Here is a 20981-nt window from a genome sequence, read left to right as displayed (position 1 = left end):
CTTAATAACATAAATAATTTTGGCTGAATGCTTTAAACATCCACTACCTAAGGAGAAGATATTTGGTGATGGTACGTGCTCTTTCTTTTCTGCAGCGATGCTTATAATAATGATTACAATAATGATTTTTATTACCCGATTCCTCTTGCTGGGATTGCTGGGATTTGTGCATTGTCTTCGATCCTTGTCTTATTGCAACTGTAATGACAAGAGTATTTCACACCTGAAGCATTTAAGCCTGTGAAATTGATTTGGACAAGGCTTTGCCATGTTACTCCCTTGCCTTCAAAGATAAGAACATCCTGCTTTTAATTGCCTATACAAAATGTGATTGAAACAGAGGAGCTTTCTACTTCAACCAGAGGAGTGGAGTAACAGTTGCTGAAAGACATGTTACAATGACAGCCACCTCCCAGTTGCAAATTGATTTGTTCATGTGAATGGCACTGTCTTATGTACTGTGTAACGCTTAAATTTGTCATTTGAATACAGTGCAGCAACCATAGCAACTAGGCTGTTAGCATTCGAGTCCCCAAGTATAGTTACTTTAAGTTGCTATTTTAAGGTGAGAAATTGGAAATGGCTTGTTTTACAGATATTTTTTTTTATTCCGCTTTGCAGGCTGATCTCTGTGTCCCTCGTTTGAATGAAGGGGACCAGGTTGTACTGATTAATGGCAGGGATATAGCAGAACATACCCATGATCAAGTTGTTATGTTTATTAAAGCTAGCTGTGAGAGACACTCAGGGGAACTTGTGCTCCTAGTTCGACCCAATGGTGAGTGATTTTTTCCATAGCAATAATTAAAAAAAAATAAATCCAGAGCTTGCTTTCATTTTCTAACCTCCATTTACTGTCCTGAGATGGAATGCTTAACATCTTTGTAAGAACAAACTCCCTTGCTTGAAAAGGAATTGCAACAACACAACATATTGTACATATCATACTCTTAAGGAGCTGTGCATAACTAAGTGTTGAAAATTAATAGGAAAGTCAGAGATCAAATATTTCTAGCAGAGAGCTTATTTAAATTTTGTTCTGAATCTCATTGATAAAAATGTCCAGAAAGCTATGTGGATATTGAATGAGTTTCTGAAGTTACTGTTATTCCCTTAAGGAAAATAAAAAACAAACACGAACAAAGAAACAAACTCTCACTAAACACCTAGTGTTTGGATGACTTTGGAGGTCGATATATGCAAAAGCCTTCCATATGTTTTTAAAACACTCCGGAATGACTGGTAACATTTCTACTTGAGGAGGCTTAATAGAAGAAAGTACTAAAAATGCAGTCTAAATAACAGCTTGTGCAATATAGTCATGAAATACAGTGTTGAAGCATTGCCAGCAGATGATCACTGGATTTAATTCTGCTGCACATGCCAATTATAATACAGTTGCAGAGGAAAAAGCAAAATGAGAAATAATGATGTTTAATCGGAATACTTGAAATTACTTTAGGAGAGTATTTCAGCCACCTCATAAGCAATTTTGCCTTTATTCACTTATTTGCACTACTCACTTGTGCTCTCATTTGGTAAGTTCCCTTGCAGCTTTTGTGTGCTTACTTTCTTTTTTGGATAAAATTGTTAGCTTTGTTTACAAATTTACTAAAACAGTTTCCCATTATGTGTTGATTATCTTTGTATTCTGGATAAAAACATTTGAGTTGTGGAAGAGAGGAGTTCACTGTTTCCTCCTTCATGGTCATGGGATATTTAAAAACAGGCTTTTTAACAGTATGTGTCTCTGTTATGTGTAGTAGAAGATGCATATTATTTTTCCATTTGTTTATAGGCAGGACATGCATACAGCATTGTTAGCGTTATAATGGCATATATTAATGCCATTTTCTCCATTGGTCTGCACATCTTACCCTAATTATGGAAGTCTAAAATCAGTTCAAAGTGAATTTAAAGTAAAAATGTAAATACAACTGTAGTGACTTGAAAGGCAAGATGTGAGAATCTGAGATTAGGGAGGTACATTAGACAAAGTATGGTATAACGCGTTTTGATCAAAATTTTAGCAGTCAGTGATGTGCTTTCCCTTAAAATTACTATTAATTAAAAAAAATTGTAATGGATTATAATGATCAGTAAAGGCTACTTGCCCTTGCTTATGGGGACTGAAATCACTGTCTTAATAAATGTGGATTTTTCTGCAGGAAAAGCACTTGTCTCTTTTGCTGTTTGAAATAAATGACTTAGAGTTAACTTCACTTGCCAAACAGCACGTTCAGTCAGAGTGTTCACACCTTTATTTGTTATAGCTGTCTATGATGTTGTGGAAGAGAAGCTGGAGAGTGAGCCTGACTTCCAGTACATCCCTGAGAAATCTCCACTTGATGGTGTCCATCAAGATGATAATGCTCTGAGGGAATCCATGATTCAGCTAGCAGAGGGGCTTATCACTGGAACAGTTTTGGCTCAGTTTGATGTGAGTACTGTGTCACCTGTAGCTGTGTGCAACTTCCAAGTCTTTTGGGATAGTGATTATTTTAAGCAGAGCAGATTTCAGTTGCATTTCAGTAGATCCAGCATTTTTTAGCAAAGCAATTGTCTTACACTCTTAAAAGAAAAATAACAACAAAAAATCTAATCTTGTATTGTATGTGCATAGAATAATCCTAATACTCCTTTTTAGTATCATTTGTTATAAATTACTTTATTGATTACTTACGGCTTTTTGTGGTTATCAGGGGCCTGTGCTAATAAAATACTTTCATAGAGATGAAGACAGAAAAATGTATACCAAAATACGCGTTCTGTGCTCAGACCTTCATTCCGTATCTTAGTTACTGTAGAAGCTGTACGACAGCTGAGCTGCTGACATTTTATGGACAGTCTCAATGAGGGAAGATAAAATTACCAATGGAAAATGCAACCCTAATCTTAAGGGTTAATGTAACAATGTATTTTATAAATAGTTGATTTTTTTAATGAAATATTTCAAAAGAACAGTGCACTTCCTCTGGGATCAAAAGGTGCTGATAGCTATAGTCTCTCTTTTTCTCCCAGTTGTGCCTTCATCATATTCCGTCTGTTATGCATGAGATCAAGCGACTCAAGCAGTAGGTTTGTAAGACACAGCAGTGTGAATTCTGTGAACTCCTCACCAAATGGAGACCTAGCATTGTGTATTACAACAGATATTTATAAAATACGTTTTCATACTATTCTTTAAGAACTTTGGTAAAATTTACTTTTATATATAGAAAAAGATTTTCTCAAAGTGCTTTAAAATCCCTCCTTAACCATACATTTTCAATCTCCCAAACCGGCTCAGTATTTAAAAGTTTTTTTAGTGCCTTTTACTGAACCTGGATCATTTCACTGATACAGCATTTTAGCACAAGGGTTGTGGCAGCGCATGGCTAAGGCATAAGAGGGCAGGAACCTCTTAAAGGTGATTTTGTGCAGGAAAAGCATGAATTAGCCCAGGATTCGCTCTAGTTACTGAAATACAGAAGGACATCTGGGAAAAAAAAGAATACAAAACTGCAATGTAGGTAGATGCCTATACACAATACAATCTGCTTGCCCCAAATCACCATGGGGAGTGTCAGTCAATTCCCTTACCAGTGTACAATATTTAATTTTCTCTGGATCACTTTTCTTATGGAAGCTTGAAGTTTAATGTTCAGTTTGTCTTTAAACAAATTGTGACGAGGTCTTGATTATTTTCAGTGTACCTAAACTCATAGTGCTTTCTTTTGAAAAGTATTTTCATGTGTGTTGAAGTTACCTTTGCTCAGTAGTTTGCTCTAGAAAGTACCTCTAGGCAAATAATATACTAACGTGTCTTTTGCATCTATTATGGCCTGACCATCAGTTTTGTCTTTTAGCAATTGTATAGGAAAAAGCCTGGAATGACAATGTCTTGTGCCAGATTACCTCAAAACATTTCCAAAAATAGATACAGAGACATTTCGCCTTGTAAGTATGTGTGTTTGTATATGTGTTCTAAAAGTATTTTACTGTGGTTTGTAAATAAGTAACATCTTTCTAAAAATTTTTTTCAGATGATGCTACACGGGTTATTTTAAAAAGTAACGAAGATTACATCAATGCAAATTATATAAATGTGAGTAGTATTTTTCAAAAGAGCTTCTGACATTAAGTAACTTTGCAGTTTTTCACTGGAGAAGTTTGTTAAAAATAGAAACATTTTCATGAATCTAGTTCAGACTAGAATGGCTGATAAACCTTTAGCCAGATGGTTTGAAATTTACTGTAGAAATACTTAATTGCTAGTGCTTTCTGGCAGGTGTTTATAAATCAAACCAAGAAAAAGAAAAACCTTTAAGAGAAGCTAGCCCTCTACCAGAGGAATTAATTCTTCTTTTCTGCTTACTAATGTGGCAGTAGTGTTCAACATCAGCAAAGTTTAATCTGGCAGCACTTTCTTTTACTTTTTTTTTTTTTCTTCTCATTGTCAGTAATGACAAAATTAGAGCTACTCACTTTTCCTATCAGGAACAAAAACCAGAGATTAAACTAAATTCCAAGATCAGTATTTTTAAAGCTAGTGTCAGAAACCCACAAAGCATGAAATGTTTGCATCTGAATTATTTGCCAACTGGTCTATCATTTCTTTTTTCAACCATTAATCTTGATTATGGCAACTGCGTAACCGTGAGTTAATAAGTGAAGTGTACTTGGATCTTTGTAATAATTCTGTGCATGAAACACTTGGAAGAACTTTTGTCTGTGCCAATCCATGTTTACTAATTTATAATAAATAGAATTAATGTAGTTGATGCTTTTTTAACGTACTAGTTACTAAACATAAAACGTCTGGTGCCTGACTTACATTTTCTGTAATAATTAAAATAATGACTTTGTCTTCTCTTAGATGGAAATCCCTTCTTCCACAATAATAAACCAGTACATTGCTTGTCAAGGTCCGTTACCGAACACTTGTCCTGATTTTTGGCAGATGACTTGGGAACAAGGCTCGTCTATGGTTGTAATGTTAACGACTCAAGTTGAACGGGGCAGAGTAAGTAAAAGACTTCCTTAAAATACTGCTTGCATAATCTTCTAAAAATCTGTTGGTGATTAGCCTTTAAAAGATTAGAGGAATATACTATTGTTACATATAATACGCCAAGGGGTAATGGTTTTAAACTAGAGGAGGGTGGATTTAGACTACAGATAAGGAAGAAATTTTTTACAATGAGGGTGGTGAAACACTGGCACAGGATGCCCAGAGAGGTGGTAGATGCCCCATCCCTGGAAACATTCAAGGTCAGGTTGGACGGGGCTCTGAGCAACCTGATCTAGTTGAAGATGTCCCTGCCCATTGCAGGGTGGTTGGACTACATGACCTTTACAGGTTCCTTCCAACCTAAACTATTGTATGATTCTATGACTTTTTTGCATAAGGGCAGTACATTCCTCGTACTGTTGCAATGATGATATTGTTAACGTAGCTAATACTTAAACCTTGTTCAGTTCTGAAATACACTGAAGTCTTTGTATTTCTTAAAATATTTTTAGACTTCTGTGTTTGATTTTTATTACAAAGTAAAAAGCAACTAAAATTTACCTTCATAGGATTTTTTTTCTCCAAACTTCACATGAAGGATCTCCAAGAAGTTTCGTCGGTTTTGGTAGATTAGTTCTTTGATATGTAGAGAGATATTTTTAGGGAGGTTAATTTTTTTAAGGCAGCCTAACACAGCTTTGCAGTGTTACGATCCCATGCCTGGATGGCTGTCTTTAATAGAATCCTTGATAAGCTTGAAATATAAAATTTTTTGTAAAATGTTCTTCTGTGGCTTTAAACATTTGTTTAATCATATGAAAGAATCTTTGTTCTTTAAGTCATTTCCATACAAAAATGTGTAAAAATAGACTACTAGTAATAAAGTAATCAGTTACACAATTATTTTTAGTAATTTATATGTGCTGCGTATTTTGTGGTTTGTTTGGGTTTTTTTAAGCTATAGTTTCTCCTCACTAGCTTTGTTATGCAGCTTTGTCCTTTGGAGACAGGCGGAGCAATCAAATCTGATCATACACACAGTGTAATTCCAGAGTTACTTGGTTTATAGTCTGGAGTGTTCACAGTAGTACTGGCTGGATGGGAGCATGGACAGAAACGACAGTTTGGAGTAATAGTTCAGTGGAATTTCTCCACAATCAGGATTTCTTTTGAAGATGGATTTATAGTAGGTTGTGGGTGTTCTGGTCAACTCAGACTGGAGTTCAGCTGTCTGTATATATTCTAACTTTTTAATAACCGTATATTTCCTGGGAGGTCAGGGCTCTAAATATAATGAAAATAATTGAAGGGGAGTTGCAGCGTTTTTTAAGCATTTTTCTGTGACTCAATGTTAGCATGATGCTGCCTGCTTCCAAATAAACATGATTAGAGGGAATTTCAGTACAAGTGCCCTTTTAATTTGAGCTTTCTTTGCAGATCTGCTAAGAACAGACTTGCAATAGCAGTTCTCTGAGGTTCCCCCACCCCTTCAATAATGATATTTGTGGAGTTCTTTGGAGAGCTGCTTAATAATGAAATAAAAGGACTTATCTGTCTTATACCCATAGGCAGACTCCCTGCTCTAAAGCTGATCATGAGGCTACTGACATCACTATCCCACTGCATGCCGGGATGTCTCAGTGGAGCAGGAAGTCTGCAAATCTGGCTGCTCTTAAAGAATCGCCAGGTGGGTTGGAAAAACAAAAGTACACTTGAGCTGAAATGACCTCTGTAATTAGGCATTTAAGCAATATACCTGAAAATCCTAGTGTTTGAAGTTTTCATTCACATTTGATGACTTGATCAAGAGTCTTTCAAGTCCACCATCTGCATCCTGCTAATTTCTGCATTAGTTCAGCAACTTTTTTGTTGCTTATCGCCTTTTTTTTCATTTGTTCTTTTCCCATATAAATGTGCTTTGAGAAGGTTACATTAGGATTTTGGAGGTCAGAAATGTTTATAAAGCAGCATCTTTGTCACTCAAGTGTGAAGATGGAATATTTATAGATACTTTTTAAAAATCGTAATAAAAGTTAAAAGCATCTATCTTCAGTTAAACTAACCTTGAGCTGGTGCATATGTCCTCTTGGAAAAAGAACCAGGAAATCTCTGCGATACCTTATTTTATAAACAATAAGTAACACAGTCCATTTGGTAAGTAAATTAATAGTGATTACAAAATGATCAAAATAGACTTTAAGGAACAAAAGTGTAAGGAAACTAGAGAGAATGAAAATAATACTCTGTGAATTCAAACCCAGGCATCTTTAAAACTGTGTTCACCTTAGGTTAAATGCCATCAGTACTGGCCAGAGCCATCAGGAAGCTCATCTTATGGGAATTTCCAGATTACCTGCCACTCAGAAGAAGGAAATCCTGCTTATGTCTTTCGAGAAATGACATTGACTAATCTGGAGGTAAAATCATAATATATATTTTTAAGTATTAGTCTGTCACAGACTAGCTAAAACTTACTTAAATCAGACTTTCTTTTCAACTTGGTGGCATATCCACATAAATGTTTATTTCTAGAAGCCTTTAGAAAACTACTTATATTGCCATGTACTCACCTAGTATAAACTCTGCTCTTAGAATGATAACAAACCTTTTACTAGCAAAATATCACAAAGATTCAATTTTCATAATCATATTATTTGGTTTTAAATCCCATGAAAGATGTATTATTTGTCTTAAAAGTCTTTACTGGTGTATTTTATACAAAGAAAAAGAGAAATTAAAGAAGTTGAGAAACTTTTTATTCCCTTGATGTTTTCAAAACATGACACAGAGCTATTTCATTATTGCAACTGAAAATCTGTCTTTGTAGAGGCAAACAGTTATTAATAATTCCATCTCAGAGAATATGTGCAAGTAGATGGAAGATAAATCCTGCTGAGAGAAAGATGAATTGGGATTGGCGACTACATGTAAACAAGGACTTCTTGGACATGCATTGCATCATTTTCAGGGTGTGCTTACATTTCAGCTTACATTTCAGTCTCAGGAATGTTTGGAAATGAGTATCTGGAATTTAGTTCACATGCTCATTTCTCACTGCTTGGGTTGCCAGATGAGATGCCAGTTTTAGAGAGCTGCCTTTTAGTCAATTTGCAGTTAAAATTCCTTCCGTGTGACCTGTTGAGACAATTGTTCATTTGTTATCAGCAGTGGAACCTCTCTAAATTATTCCTTGCCTAAAGGTTATTTAAGGTACTGTAAATCCTGTTCTTTGAAATGCTGCTGATTGTATGGCCCGTCCCCTCCACCAATCAGAGGCAGAATATGTTTGTGCTATTAGAGCAAGGGACAGGAGGGAGTGGAAAACAAAGTCATTCTGTATCTTGTGTGTAGTACGCTGGATAAAATTAAGAGGTGCAGATAAAACCCAAACAATGCTGCTGTTCATACGGAGTCTGAAGGAAAGGTTTTATGTCTGAAAGCCCTGCCTCTCCCCTCCTAACCCAGTTCTGTCATTTGACTTAGCAAGGTAGTACCTCTTTCTGTTAAATTTGTTTGCTAAAAATTTGATTAACTTCTTGTACATCTAGTGTTCAGATAGATCACCGGTATCCTTGAACTGTTTGCTGTTACATGGCATGTGTTTTTTTTTTAACCTGTTGAAGATGTAAACACTTGTGGATTGCTTTTTTTTTATTTTTAAGAGAAAATGTAATTATAAAATCCAGGATGAGCAATGGTTAACACTAATAAAGTGCTGCTAGTTGCCTGACGCCACTTTTATTACGAGTACAAGTTGCTGTAAATGTACCATTGATTAGTTTAGTTTAGTTTTATTTTGGTTTATTTTAGTTTATTTTTATTTTACTTTAGTTTACTATTTTTGACTTGTTTTTTGTTTGTTTTCTTTTTTTAATGGGGCTTGAATTACACTTGAATAAACTTCATGTTTCTGATTAGAAAGAGGAAAGCCGCCAACTAACCCAAATCCAGTATATAGCATGGCCTGATCATGGGGTTCCTGATGATTCCAGCGATTTCCTAGATTTTGTGTGTCTTGTGCGAAAGAAGAGGGCTGGCAGAGAAGAACCTGTTGTTGTTCATTGCAGGTATCCATTTTTCCCAACTTTATTAAATCATCAAACTGAACTTACTTATCATCAAATAGCTTTTCTGTGCTTCATTGTGTAAATAAACATGTAATTGTATCTGCTTTGGGGATGACAGGAGAACTCAACATTTGTATTAAACAATTACTTAAAATTGTAATCGTGTTTCAATAGGGAAAATTTTGAGTATCTACACGCATTGATCTGTGCGGGGATTTTGTTGGTTTTGGTGTTTTTTTTTTGTTTACAGTTTAAAAGCCTGTGCTCACGGTCTATATAATAATTCAGGGAAATGGCAAAAGATGCTTAGGAACATTTTCCTCATGGTGACTGTTCTACAAAACTCCACAATAGCTGTATAAATAATCCATAGCACCAAATGTGGGTGGTATGTGCAATGATCAAATAAGAGATACTTTCTCTCAAGTCTGCAGTCTCATGCTACACGATATTTTGATACATACATTAAGATGACACATTTTTTTCAACAATTTACTTTTCTCATGAATTAAAATAACTGTTACTCAGATTTCTGTGTACACGTGAAATATGTTTTTCTTGTGCAATATTTTTTAATAGCATTCTACATTCCTATAGTAAATTTCAAAATCTTAATCCTTTAAAATACCTAATTAATAAACTATAATAATGCATAATGCCAGATGTCTTCAAATGAACTTGTGCTATACCAATTCTTGGTGAGCACTTCTGTGAATAAAATTTGACCTCTAAATTCCAAAATACTCCCCAGACAGTCAGTGTTCCTGAGTCAAATGTGCATCGTTCCTGTTTCAGAGAGAAGCTGAGAGGTTTAAGGGATAAAATCAATTTAAAGACTATCTAATCTACAAGTGAACTAGAGATTTATTGAAGAATATGAAAGTAATTTTTTTTCCTCTCTTTAACACTCTGTGTATCAGAAATTGTATTTAATTGGTGTTGCGCTCTCTCCTGCTTTATGCTGGTCAGGGTGAACCAGTAGCAGAATGCCACTGTCTTAATGGAAATTGAGGAACAATATAATTTATTAATGTACTTTTGTTGATATGGTTGTGAACAAATAGTGAAAATATCAGCCAAATACAACTTTTACAATATAAAGTGTGTAAGTCTGCAGAGGCACTGGAACAACAAGTTTGGAGAGTATGAACAGTTTCTTTCATCTCAATGAGGCATCAATTTAGCTCCACACTGATAATTTCAATACCAACATTTATAACAGCTTTATGCTTCACAGAAGAAAATAGAGGTAATATCACAGTTCAACATAATTTATTTAATTTGCCTAACTTGGTGGCTGTTGGGAAGTGTAAGCAAATTCCACTCATGAGACATGTTGAAGTAGCCCAAGGGTTCCTCCGTATGGTGCGTGCACACTATTTTTAATGTCTGTTGAGTATAACAGGGCAAGGCATTAGTGCAAAAAAAAGGTAAAACTTGTTTTCAGAACTAAGCTACCAGCTTTAGTATGGGGAATCCAAGTAGCTAGTAGAGCAAACGTCTCTTTTGTACAATAGTAGTTTAAAAATAAACCCCCCAAAACCCAGAAAGATTATAAAGCAACAAAACCCCGAAGAAATTGGAAAGCTTTTTGTTATGTTAAACTACCTAAAACACTAGTTTCTAAGCTTGTGTTCATGTGTTAGTTTTTATTTTTACAAGGTTCCTACTAGTTTAGTTGAATAGTTTCTAATTCTTGTTCTAGATGAGATGTTGAACTACCCATCCTGTCTGTGCCCTTCGTGGTTTTCATGTCCTGTCTCAATGTTCCCCTCCATCGGTCAAAGATTTCTTTTTTCGAAGCTGAAGAGTCGTAGCCTACCTTAAACGTTTATCACATGAAAACTATCACACTTTCCATCATTCTCTGAATCTTTTGAATTTGTAAAATGAGTCATTAGGTTCTTTGACAGATACTGTTCCTGTTTGGATTTGATAAAAACTTCTGCATATCAATTCTATACGTATACATTCTAGAAATACAAAATGCTATTGAATAACGTTATATAACCAGCACATTTACATCTTGTCATAAAATTCTCATGACATCACTGAAAAATATATAGAGAGAGTAGCTTTAATGCCACCTTCTGGGCAAAGATTTAAATTAGTGGTTTGGCCAGACTTAACTTGAAGTTATTCAAAATCAGAACAAGTAAGTTTCAAAGTTTGGAATGTTTATATTAACTAATTTAGAAGCAAACACTTTCATTTATTGACTGAAATGCTAGTTGTGTGAGTTGAGTTAATGCTGGCATTTGAAAATATGGATTTGGTCACGTATTCATATATGAAGAAACATGTGTGTTTTCTTTCAAAAGTCCAGCATAATTTTCTTGAATATGAAGAATTTTAATTTAAAACCGATTATCAAGTTCAAGGTTAAATATTCAGTCTTTGAGGATTGCTACTTGTGGAAAACTGTATGTATATGTAAAACAAGGCAGATAAATCTTTAGATTTGTTTTATTTTTAAGCTGAATATGATTAGTGTAAGCTCTCTTAAAAATTTTGCCGTTCTGACATGTATATGTTATGGTTCATTGTCTTGAAAGGAATTGCTGTTACTATTCCTTTTCAATCTACACAAGTTAGATCTCTCTTGTACTTTTTAATACTAAGAAAATTATCTTTATTGTCATCCTCCAAAGGTTTCTAGTAACTGTTCTATTCCTTATTCTGAAATATGAAGGTATGGATCACTTCAAGAACATAAACATGATTTTATCAAATCAGCCCAACATTCCAGTAACGGTCAAATTGACACAAAGTGCACGGTGTATGCTAGGTATCTCTGTGTTTTGTTATTGTCTAGATATTAGTATGATTTATAATATAATCAGAATAAATATGTGTTTGTAAATTCTGCTCAAGTGAATGGCTGGGTTAAAACAGTCCCTCTTCCAAGGGATTGACAATTCTGCACTGATTGATTGCTTTTCACTCTGTTTGGGCAAGATGGAGGCTTCCAGTGACACAGACACAGTCTGTCTTAACCCCTGCCCTAATAGTGTGGGAATCATAACGATCAGTTGTGAGAATCCTTGAGAAGGAAGGTCTTTATGTATGAACTATATTCCAGACACTTTGTTTCATTTTTCATTTTGGGGTTTTGGTTATTTTTTTCAGTGCTGGGATTGGACGGACAGGAGTTCTTATCACTATGGAGACAGCTATGTGTCTCATTGAGTGCAATCAGCCTGTTTATCCATTAGATATTGTAAGAACCATGAGAGATCAAAGAGCCATGATGATCCAAACACCTGTGAGTATCATGCTTGCTGTTCTGTGTTGCAAAAGAGTAATTTCCTATTATCTAGTCATATCATTAGACAGGTTTTTAATAAACTTGCTGTTGATCATATTGCAAAGAGGCTTCAGGCAGGAATAAATTGCTGAGGCATTGGAAAGGAACAATTTTTTAAATTTCTATGAAGAAAACTTGAAAAAAGCAGCAGTGGTTTCGGGGATACCTGGAAATTAATGTCAAAAAGGGCCAGTTTTAAGTAGTGTAAAAATTACTCAGTGGAGAAAGCAGGAGGCTAATTCCAGGTGTTCAGAATGGGGGTTGTATAAAAGGTAAACACAGAAGGATTCAAGACATGCAAGAAAAACCTTCAGTGATACAATTCAGTGACTTTGTTGCCTTAGTCGTAATGAAAATAAGCCTTAACTCTGCCCTATAGTGACTCAATAAAAGGGAAATAATCAGAGAAATAATATGTTTAAAAATCAGTATAATTAAATCTGATGAAATACATAACAAAGTAATTTTAAGTGTATTTAGTCTAAAAAAAAGTAACTTGCTACCAGGATTCTTTTGGTGCTCTCTCTTCTCCTCTTGTTGACGAGGCTAGAATTTCCTGGATCTATAATGTTTGGGATTTTTTTGAGATATTTGTGATGTTGCTTTAATGTATTGTATTTCAGAATTGAAAAAGTTTTAGAACAGATTTAGAAACTTTTTATTTGTGTCAGTGTTGCATATGTCTGAGAGCAGTTTGTGTTTGCATTTTTAGAAAATAAGTAAACAGGGTCAAAAGATTGAGTTGTGTTGTCTTTTTTTTTTTTTTTTTTTAAAAAAAAAAAAAAAAGGCTCGGACTCTTGGTTGTTCCAAGCTTTGACCAGTTCCACTTTGGATGGTTTTTGATTTTATTTTTTTTTAATCAGTAATCAGTTGTATAGTTTTACTCGTAGTATATAGCATTTAAAGAGAAAGTATTTTGAAGGAGAAAAGGCACTAGATCTAGTATCAAATCTCTCCCACAATTACCTGAAGGTAGTTACTCGTTGTAGTAATCTTAGTGTCCCTGCTGCTGTTCCTCTAATCAAATTTGAATAAACCTTTTTCTATTCTTCATATAGAGTATTCAGACTGACAAAAAGTATATATGGGCCTCCATTTCTAGGTCATCTGTCATTCAGTGCGGATGCTGCCCAGTATTCATATTCCAGTAAAAAAGAAGTTGTATTATTCAGCTAGCACAGGAAGGATGAGGAAGATGATGATACATTAAAATATAGTAAAGGATGGCTCTCGCTGTTTGTAATGACTATGCAGGATGAACAGCTTATCTCTCTAGATATATACATAGAGAAGAAGAGAGTTTTATTAGTAAAGGTAGGAGGTGCAGTGGTAAGGGTTTTAACTATTTGTTTCACAGCATCTGCTAAATATCTTCTGGTCTTCCCATTTTTCTAAGAGAAAGAAGAATTTTCAAGCTTCAGTGAAAGGCAGGTGTCTACTGCATCAGAGGGAGAAGGGATAGTAAAAGACTTGAAGTTGGTTTTTTAAAGATTTCATAAATATTAGCTATTGTTATTTCTCCTTTGGCACTCTCTTGCCGATTTTGCATATCCTGAAAGATTCACTCAGTGTCCACAAGATGGCCCTACGCATGGGTGTCTGCTGCATGTGGTATACGAGGAGAGTTCAGTCTCCTTCGGGAACACTGGAGGCAAAAGAAATATTTTACACAAATATGTATAAGTTTAACTATTTTAATATACATGCAACAATACAGTAAATAATGATTCTATTACTAAATATGTTACTGTGCCCATTTAAGATCTAACATACTCCACGACACTGAAAAGGCAGGCGTACTGGCTTTCTGACCATCATAGGCACCGTTATGCAGTATTCAGCGTTGGTTCTGGTGATTTACAAAACAGTGATTTTATTTCCTTTTATTTTCATTATATTCTAATTTGATTAGCGTTAGGGTTTTTAACTATTATTTGTATAAAACAAAATATTAGTGACCTCTGTGTATGCAGGTGCTAGACTTGAATACATTGCAGAGATTGATATAGTGTTGAGAAACTGGAGTTCTGGCTTTTTAAAATATGAAAGAATTTTCTTTTTATCAAATTCTGAGACAGAGGTGCCAGTAACATACCAGAATTGATGTTAGTATGAAAAAGTGCTTTGAAACTATAGCTTCTAAATCCAAGTGCATGGAAACCTCAGGTCAGTGAAACTTCAGCAATGAAATAAAGAGCATAAAATTACTAACTAGGTGATGCTGCATTAATAGTACCAGTTGTGTGGCTATGACTTTTGGTATATATTTCAAAGTGCCATTCATCCCATTCTTCTGTTGAGAAACAAGATGTTCTAATATAAAGTTCTTGTTGTTTTGTATTTCCTGGACTAACTTTGAAGCACAGTCCTTGGCCTGTCAAGAGAACGGGGTGGGAAAATCTTAGAGGCCTTTTCTGCTTCCAAATGACATGGTTCAATTACATTTCTGCTCAATTTACTGAACCTACTTTCCTTTTCAGAGTCAATACAGATTTGTATGTGAAGCTATTTTGAAGGTGTATGAAGAAGGATTTATTAAACCTTTACAAGCATCACTGCATAAGTAAAGAGCTAAAAGCCTAGGATATCAATTGAGGAATCCTGTCCTCTATAATGAACTGGCAGCATTCTTTGTGCCATAATACTGCTTGCAGGAAATGATAGTGAAGTACAGCGAAGAATTGACAAAGGACTTTGAAAACTTCAGCACTGTTGCACTTTACGTTGAAACAAAATCAGTCTCTGAAACTCTTCTAACCTTCATCTGTTTGAAGACTTTATTTTCGTGCTTTGCTCCGAACAAACCATAAACTGAAAGAACTAATTGTGTTCAGGGTAATCTACGATATTTCATTGTAGTGCCATATACTGCGCTTCTGGTCGAATTGCTACAAACAAGGCTTGGAATTATTTCACTCTGTTTTACACCCATGTCTCTTAAGATGAAAAACAAATGAAAAAAATACACTAAGCCATGGTCTTTTTCCAGTGCTAGGTTTATTTACTATGTACAGACTCTTCACTGTTTTGTTTTTTACAACATTAGCAATATTGCCGGTACTAGATAGATACACACTGCCTACTGATGCAGCACACTTTGTCCTACACCCTTACTAGAGACCAGCTGGTTGTTAGAGGAGAGCTGGCGTCTGTGTTAACCCAGCAGTAGCTGCATAACGCCCACTTACCAGCATCTTGTACAAAATAATAACAATAAAAATTAAGAAAAAAAAAATAATAAACAGCATTTCTTTGACACAGCTTGTGTGTCATACACTGGTGTATTCTGATTCGTGTGACTTAAGATTACATGGTGGGAACTAGTGCATGCATTATGTCTTAACCCCTTAAGTGCCTTGAGACTTACAGCGTACATCCAGTGAAAGGCACTCATGATTCTGTGGGGGTGGTATTGTCCTGTCATATTTATCTCAATGGGTTCAGATTTTAAAAACGGCCCTTGGTGCTTGGAATGTGTTACCACAAGGGGTCATGGAAATACCGTTCCCTCTTTCCTTATACAAGTACCTGAGTGCTATTCTCAGTAGCAAAAGCACCTCTGCCAACTTAATGAATGAGCATTGTATGCTGCTGTATTGTAATTATGTGAAAAATCTGACACATTCCTTCATTCCTTCCAACTAGTAACTTACTAGCAGCTTACTATGAAATGCTGGTAGGTCATTAGAAGCTGATACTTTGTTTTATCCTTTTATTGAGAATAGCTGTCTTACTTGATTAGAACATAACTCTTTAATAGCACTGATAATTAAGTTGAACTTACAATCAGATGTGATTTAATTCCATTATCTGCTAACCAATTACTTCTTAAGTCCTCATAGTTGATTTCAAGCCATGTTCGTACAGGTCTGCCTTCTGTTTTTTATTTTTTTTTTGTTTTAATTGTTGGGGAGGGGTGGGGTGGGGTGTGGAGAACACTATGAAGTTGTCCCAGAACTTTAATTCCATAGTGACCCCAGTCACCTTCTGTCACGCTTGTGCAAAATTGTTCCAGTTGGTATGGGTTGCTTCTTATTTTAGTAGGTAGAAGATTTGTAAGAAATGTCTGTCTGATGCAGTATCTGAGCTCATTATAAAGACAAGTACACGTCCCATTTTTTTAATATTTTTCCAGTATAGGAGAAACCAGGTCAGAAGCAAGGTGTCCAGTGTAATATACTGTAAGAAAAAGATCAGTCACTTCTTTGACTGCCCCGTGACAACATAACTTTGTGCCCTCTATTTAAAAGTTTTAATTTATTGTATTGGTTTCCTGAAAATGTTTATCCGGTAAATTTTGTTGTAAGCTATATAGAGCATAGAATTAAAATGGAAAGTACTATGCTAAATAATTTTTAACTAATGAAGAATTATATAATATAATATACTGTGTTCTATGGACATTTGTAAGAGATCAGCTATGAACTATTAAGTGAAAAGGGATTCAGGCAAAGTGAAATCCTGGCTTATGACTTAGTAATAAACGTGAACCACAATGCCAAATGGAAGATAGAGTTTTAAATATTTTTAGAAAACAAAATAGTTTTAGGTGGCCTGTGGCCCTGTTACTTATATTTCTAGATTTGATGCATAAATTATCCCAATATTATCCCTCAGTGAAAAATGAATCTCACAAGAATCTCGAGATCTGATAAACTGAAAAAGAATAAAAAGGTAGCTTTAATCTCAGTTTTATTTTAAGCCATTTGCAACAAAAGAAAATTCTTCTTTAGGAAAGTATAAGCTTTAACTTCCATGTGACAAGATAATTAGCTGAGATGCTGGCTAGTTGGAAGGTTATTTTAAACTCAGCACTTAATGTCTGAAAATTAAAATAATTTGTCCATTATATTGAAATAAATTTTCTTCATAGTTCAAGTTGTAAATGAAAGTAGCATTTGCCCTTTTTTTCTGAGGGAAATCAGAAATGGAGTTTATAGCAACATTATATAGTGTTGGTATGTCACATATTTAAATATTCTTACGTAAAGTTGCCAAAGCAGTTTGAGTTCAAAAGACCCATTTATACCACAATTAAGAGTGGGATATTTGTTGGTTGTCTGTCATTACTGTTTTGATTACAAACACAGGTAAGAATAATAGCTCTCTTCAAAATCTTCCTCTGCGCTGACGTAAGCTGATTTCTGGTGTCTTAACTAGTTGCACTGGGGAAGAAATTGGAACAAAGTAACTATTCTTAGATAATTGGTCATCAGCGACTCAGTGGTTTTTTGGCTTCTCCAAAGCCAGGATAGTGGTAACCAAAAACTGATTAGGAAAGAGAACAGCATTGAAGTTTTTTCTGCACCATAAGTCATTTGTTCAAGTGTTTCTACCTGTTGTGGTATAAATGGCCTTTAAAATATTTTTATATGGCCAAAAAAAAGCAAAACTGCTAAATATTTTACTTTGGGTTATGAAGATCTGTATCATCCTTAAGAGTTTTTTAAAGAAGTTTTTGTATGTTTCATGCTGTACAAAACATGAATGTATCTTTCAGACATAATGACCTATAGACCTATATGTGATTGGTGTTATGACTGTTGGATTTTATGAATAATTATTTTCATACCATTTGATTAGGAAAAGTGTTGGCTGGGTGTGGGAAAGAGTATGTTTGTAACACTTCCATGATACAAATCCAGTTAAAAAAAAAAAAAGTTTTCATTGTAAATAAGAGCAATATTATGACAACTTTGTGCCAATGTATAATGTTAAGACTTTTGTTTTCCTTTTAGGTTGGGATTGAAAACTACCACTACCATCTCTTGTTTAAAGTGGATTTGAAGGGTTTTTTTAGTAGAAAGACATGGGGCACTAGTGGGGGCTTTGAGTGTTTGGGGGGCATTTTTTCATATTTGCTAAATATGAACTAAGATGGCAGTTATTGGTTAATAAACCAGCTACAGATTGTCAGCCAATCCACTTTGAGAAATACTGCTTTAGATATACCAAACTGAAGAAGCTGAAGAAGTCATTTATCCTGAATTTGGAAGCATTTGGTATTTTAAATAACTTATTTTTATATATTCTCTCCAAGTTATGAAAAAGAGAAAGCCTGATTTTTATTTTTTTTTCTTCTCTCTACATTTAATGCTAGCTGATGTTCCTTCCACATTTCTCTGTTAAATCTTGAAAGTTACGTCCCATATAGATAAAGCAGTAACACTTCTAGAATATCTGATCGCAGTCTTGGCACACCATCTACTAGAGAAAGGGTGAGAAAGCAGTTGGGAGATCAGGAATATGAGGAGTTTATGGAACCCGTGTAGCCAGCAGCTTTTCCTGGAGACCTTCCAAAAAGCTTTGTGGTATCCATGGAAGGGCCAAAATGCAGCGGACCTGCTGCAGTTGCACTGCCCAGGGAGCCAGGAAGTAGGGAAGGTCGGCATAGAGATGCTGGAGCTCCAGGTGTGCTGTGGAGCTGAATTACTTGATATTTTTATGCTTCTGCAGTGTGTGTGCAGGTGTGTGAGTGATGTTTGATGGCTCAGGGAGTTAGCATGACCATGAAAAACTCCACAGATCCACCAATTTCCAAGCGAAAGCAAGTTGTCTGATACGTATGCTGTAGTTTTGACTGTAGAGCCACTGTGCAGGCAATCTTCAAGACCCTCAGTCCTGAGGATAAAGGGAGGGATTGGGTTATGGTCCAAATTAAAATTTTGCATATTTGATCTTCCACACAGTACAGGAATGGTGCCCTCTGATCTCACCTGTAGTCTTTTTGTAGCTCACATCTCGGGTCCCTGGTTGGCTGGGTGTATTTGCTAATTTACTCACCTTTTGTCTTGAAACTTGAAAAGCTCTTTTCCACTGCTACTTTTAGTGCTAGAATCCAATATCAAAATCTGATAAAAACATATTCATTGATTAGACGTGGATCTTGCATGGAATCGCAGGGATTATAATTAGTGGTGATTAGGAAGCTGTTACAAGGGGAAAATGGTTGGTTTGTTTCAGTATAACTGTTCTGTCCAGTCTCTGTTATCCCACTGCAGTTATAAATTGAAACTGATATTTTTTTGTGTGTTTGTTTAGCAGTCTACAAAGGAGGCCAGTTTGTTATCACTGGATTTTACCTCTGTGCTGGTTGCTATCATGAGTGTGCCTCTTTTTAGTTTGTAGGGCTTCTCCAAGTTTTTAGATGGTGCATCTGCTGTAAGCTCTGGCTGATGGCTTTGGCAAGTTTTGCTCCTTGAGAGCGCAATGGTAAAAATTTGAGCTGAGTCACTTTTTAAAAAAAATGCTGATTTTTTCAATTAAAAAACGTGGACTTTTTGATTTCTTTGAACCAGTAGCCTCATTTAAAAAAAAAAAAAAATTGCCACTAAAATATCTATCATTCTAGCCTGCTATAGCATGGTTTACTTAAGACTATGGTATAGCTATGGTTTCACAGACTGGCTGACAATTTGTTCGTTGTGTTATTTCATATTTAGCAAGCTTACACATTTTAAAGGGTGATTTTTTTTTTTTTTTAATGTTTTGATGTTTGAATAGTAGCACTTTATCTCATGCTTACTACTGACTGAACTATTGGACAAAATAAATTGGGTCTGGAGAGAGATGCTTAATGCGTTTCTGTACAGAGATGATTTGGATTACACCCTGGTACGAATGCTTTCTGTTGTTCCAACCAGTTCTGCTTTATTGTGTATGTGTTTCTGAGGGACTTTCAGAAAACAGATATTAAGAAGATATTAATAATTTATCATCTTAATTTTTCTGTCTTAAAGAGAATATAAAGCTTGCATTTAAAAAAAGGTGCAAATAGAAACTACAGGGTACTCGTAAATTTATCTCTGATCTCTCAGCTAGCTGCAAATTAGCTGTGTTTACTGTAAATCTTTCTGCTAAGCATTATTTTTAACATTAGATCAATTACCTGGAAATCAGTATTTTTTTTTTTTACTTAACTTATTTGAATTTTGATAACTAAAGATAATGCACAACAAAGTTTAAAGAAGTTGCCACCCTTTTACTCCTAGGCCAGGGGCCTAAGACATGAGTGAAAGGGTTAAACAGTTTACATTAAGCTGTTGTTTTCTTTAACTAGAATATATCCACAAAGACTAGACTATAAGCGATCCAGTGCAATTATCTCAGTACATTGGGGCTCCACAGTAACAACCCATAATAATTTTACAGGAAAATTAAAGTAAGAAAATGAAGATTTTATTTTATCCAGATTTGTTGTCCGTTTGCTTTGGTTAGTTTCCCAGTGATCCCATTTTAACCAGTCAATTTGGCAGGGCTTTTTGTGTAAGGTTTGGGGTTTTTCTGTAACAGGTGCTATACTATGTGTAAATACAAAGGGAAGGATATTATTTAGATCATTATTAACAATCAGAATTGGTGGCAATATTTTTTTTTCTAGTTACTTCTGGTAATTACTTTGCATTTCCAGCTGTGGCTTTCAGTTGTCAAATTTCATCTCAGTTTCATACTGCTGAATGATGGACTGCAAGTGTGAAGTAAATCATCTCAGAGTTGAATAGCTCTTTTGTTGTTTAGACTAACTCTTGTGTATCTTTATTAATGTTGGGGGGATGGGAAGGTTCTTCCCAGAAGTAGACTTTTGCCTATAAATTTGTTTAAAAGCACATGAAG

The 20981-nt window shown here is 35.1% G+C and overlaps 1 protein-coding gene across 1 annotated transcript in view; it reads left to right on the top strand.

The window, feature by feature from the left end:
• PTPN4 (protein tyrosine phosphatase non-receptor type 4) overlaps positions 1 to 16230 on the top strand; it is a 72003-nt gene extending 55773 nt beyond the window's left edge. The window contains exons 18-26 of the mRNA XM_082483474.1: positions 622 to 778; positions 2274 to 2440; positions 3849 to 3939; positions 4026 to 4087; positions 4859 to 5005; positions 7282 to 7410; positions 8912 to 9060; positions 12190 to 12325; positions 14849 to 16230. Of these exons, the coding sequence (XP_082339600.1) occupies positions 622 to 778; positions 2274 to 2440; positions 3849 to 3939; positions 4026 to 4087; positions 4859 to 5005; positions 7282 to 7410; positions 8912 to 9060; positions 12190 to 12325; positions 14849 to 14935 (1125 nt within the window). The 3' untranslated portion in view covers positions 14936 to 16230. The remainder of the gene's footprint in view (positions 1 to 621; positions 779 to 2273; positions 2441 to 3848; positions 3940 to 4025; positions 4088 to 4858; positions 5006 to 7281; positions 7411 to 8911; positions 9061 to 12189; positions 12326 to 14848) is intronic.
• The last annotated feature ends 4751 nt before the right edge of the window (positions 16231 to 20981 follow it).

Source organism: Vanellus vanellus (genome assembly GCF_965231255.1).
Source record: "Vanellus vanellus genome assembly, chromosome: 5".
In the NCBI taxonomy this organism is placed as follows: Eukaryota; Metazoa; Chordata; class Aves; order Charadriiformes; family Charadriidae; genus Vanellus; species Vanellus vanellus.
Note: the sequence above shows the minus strand (reverse complement) of the source record. Positions and strands in the feature narration are given on the sequence as shown.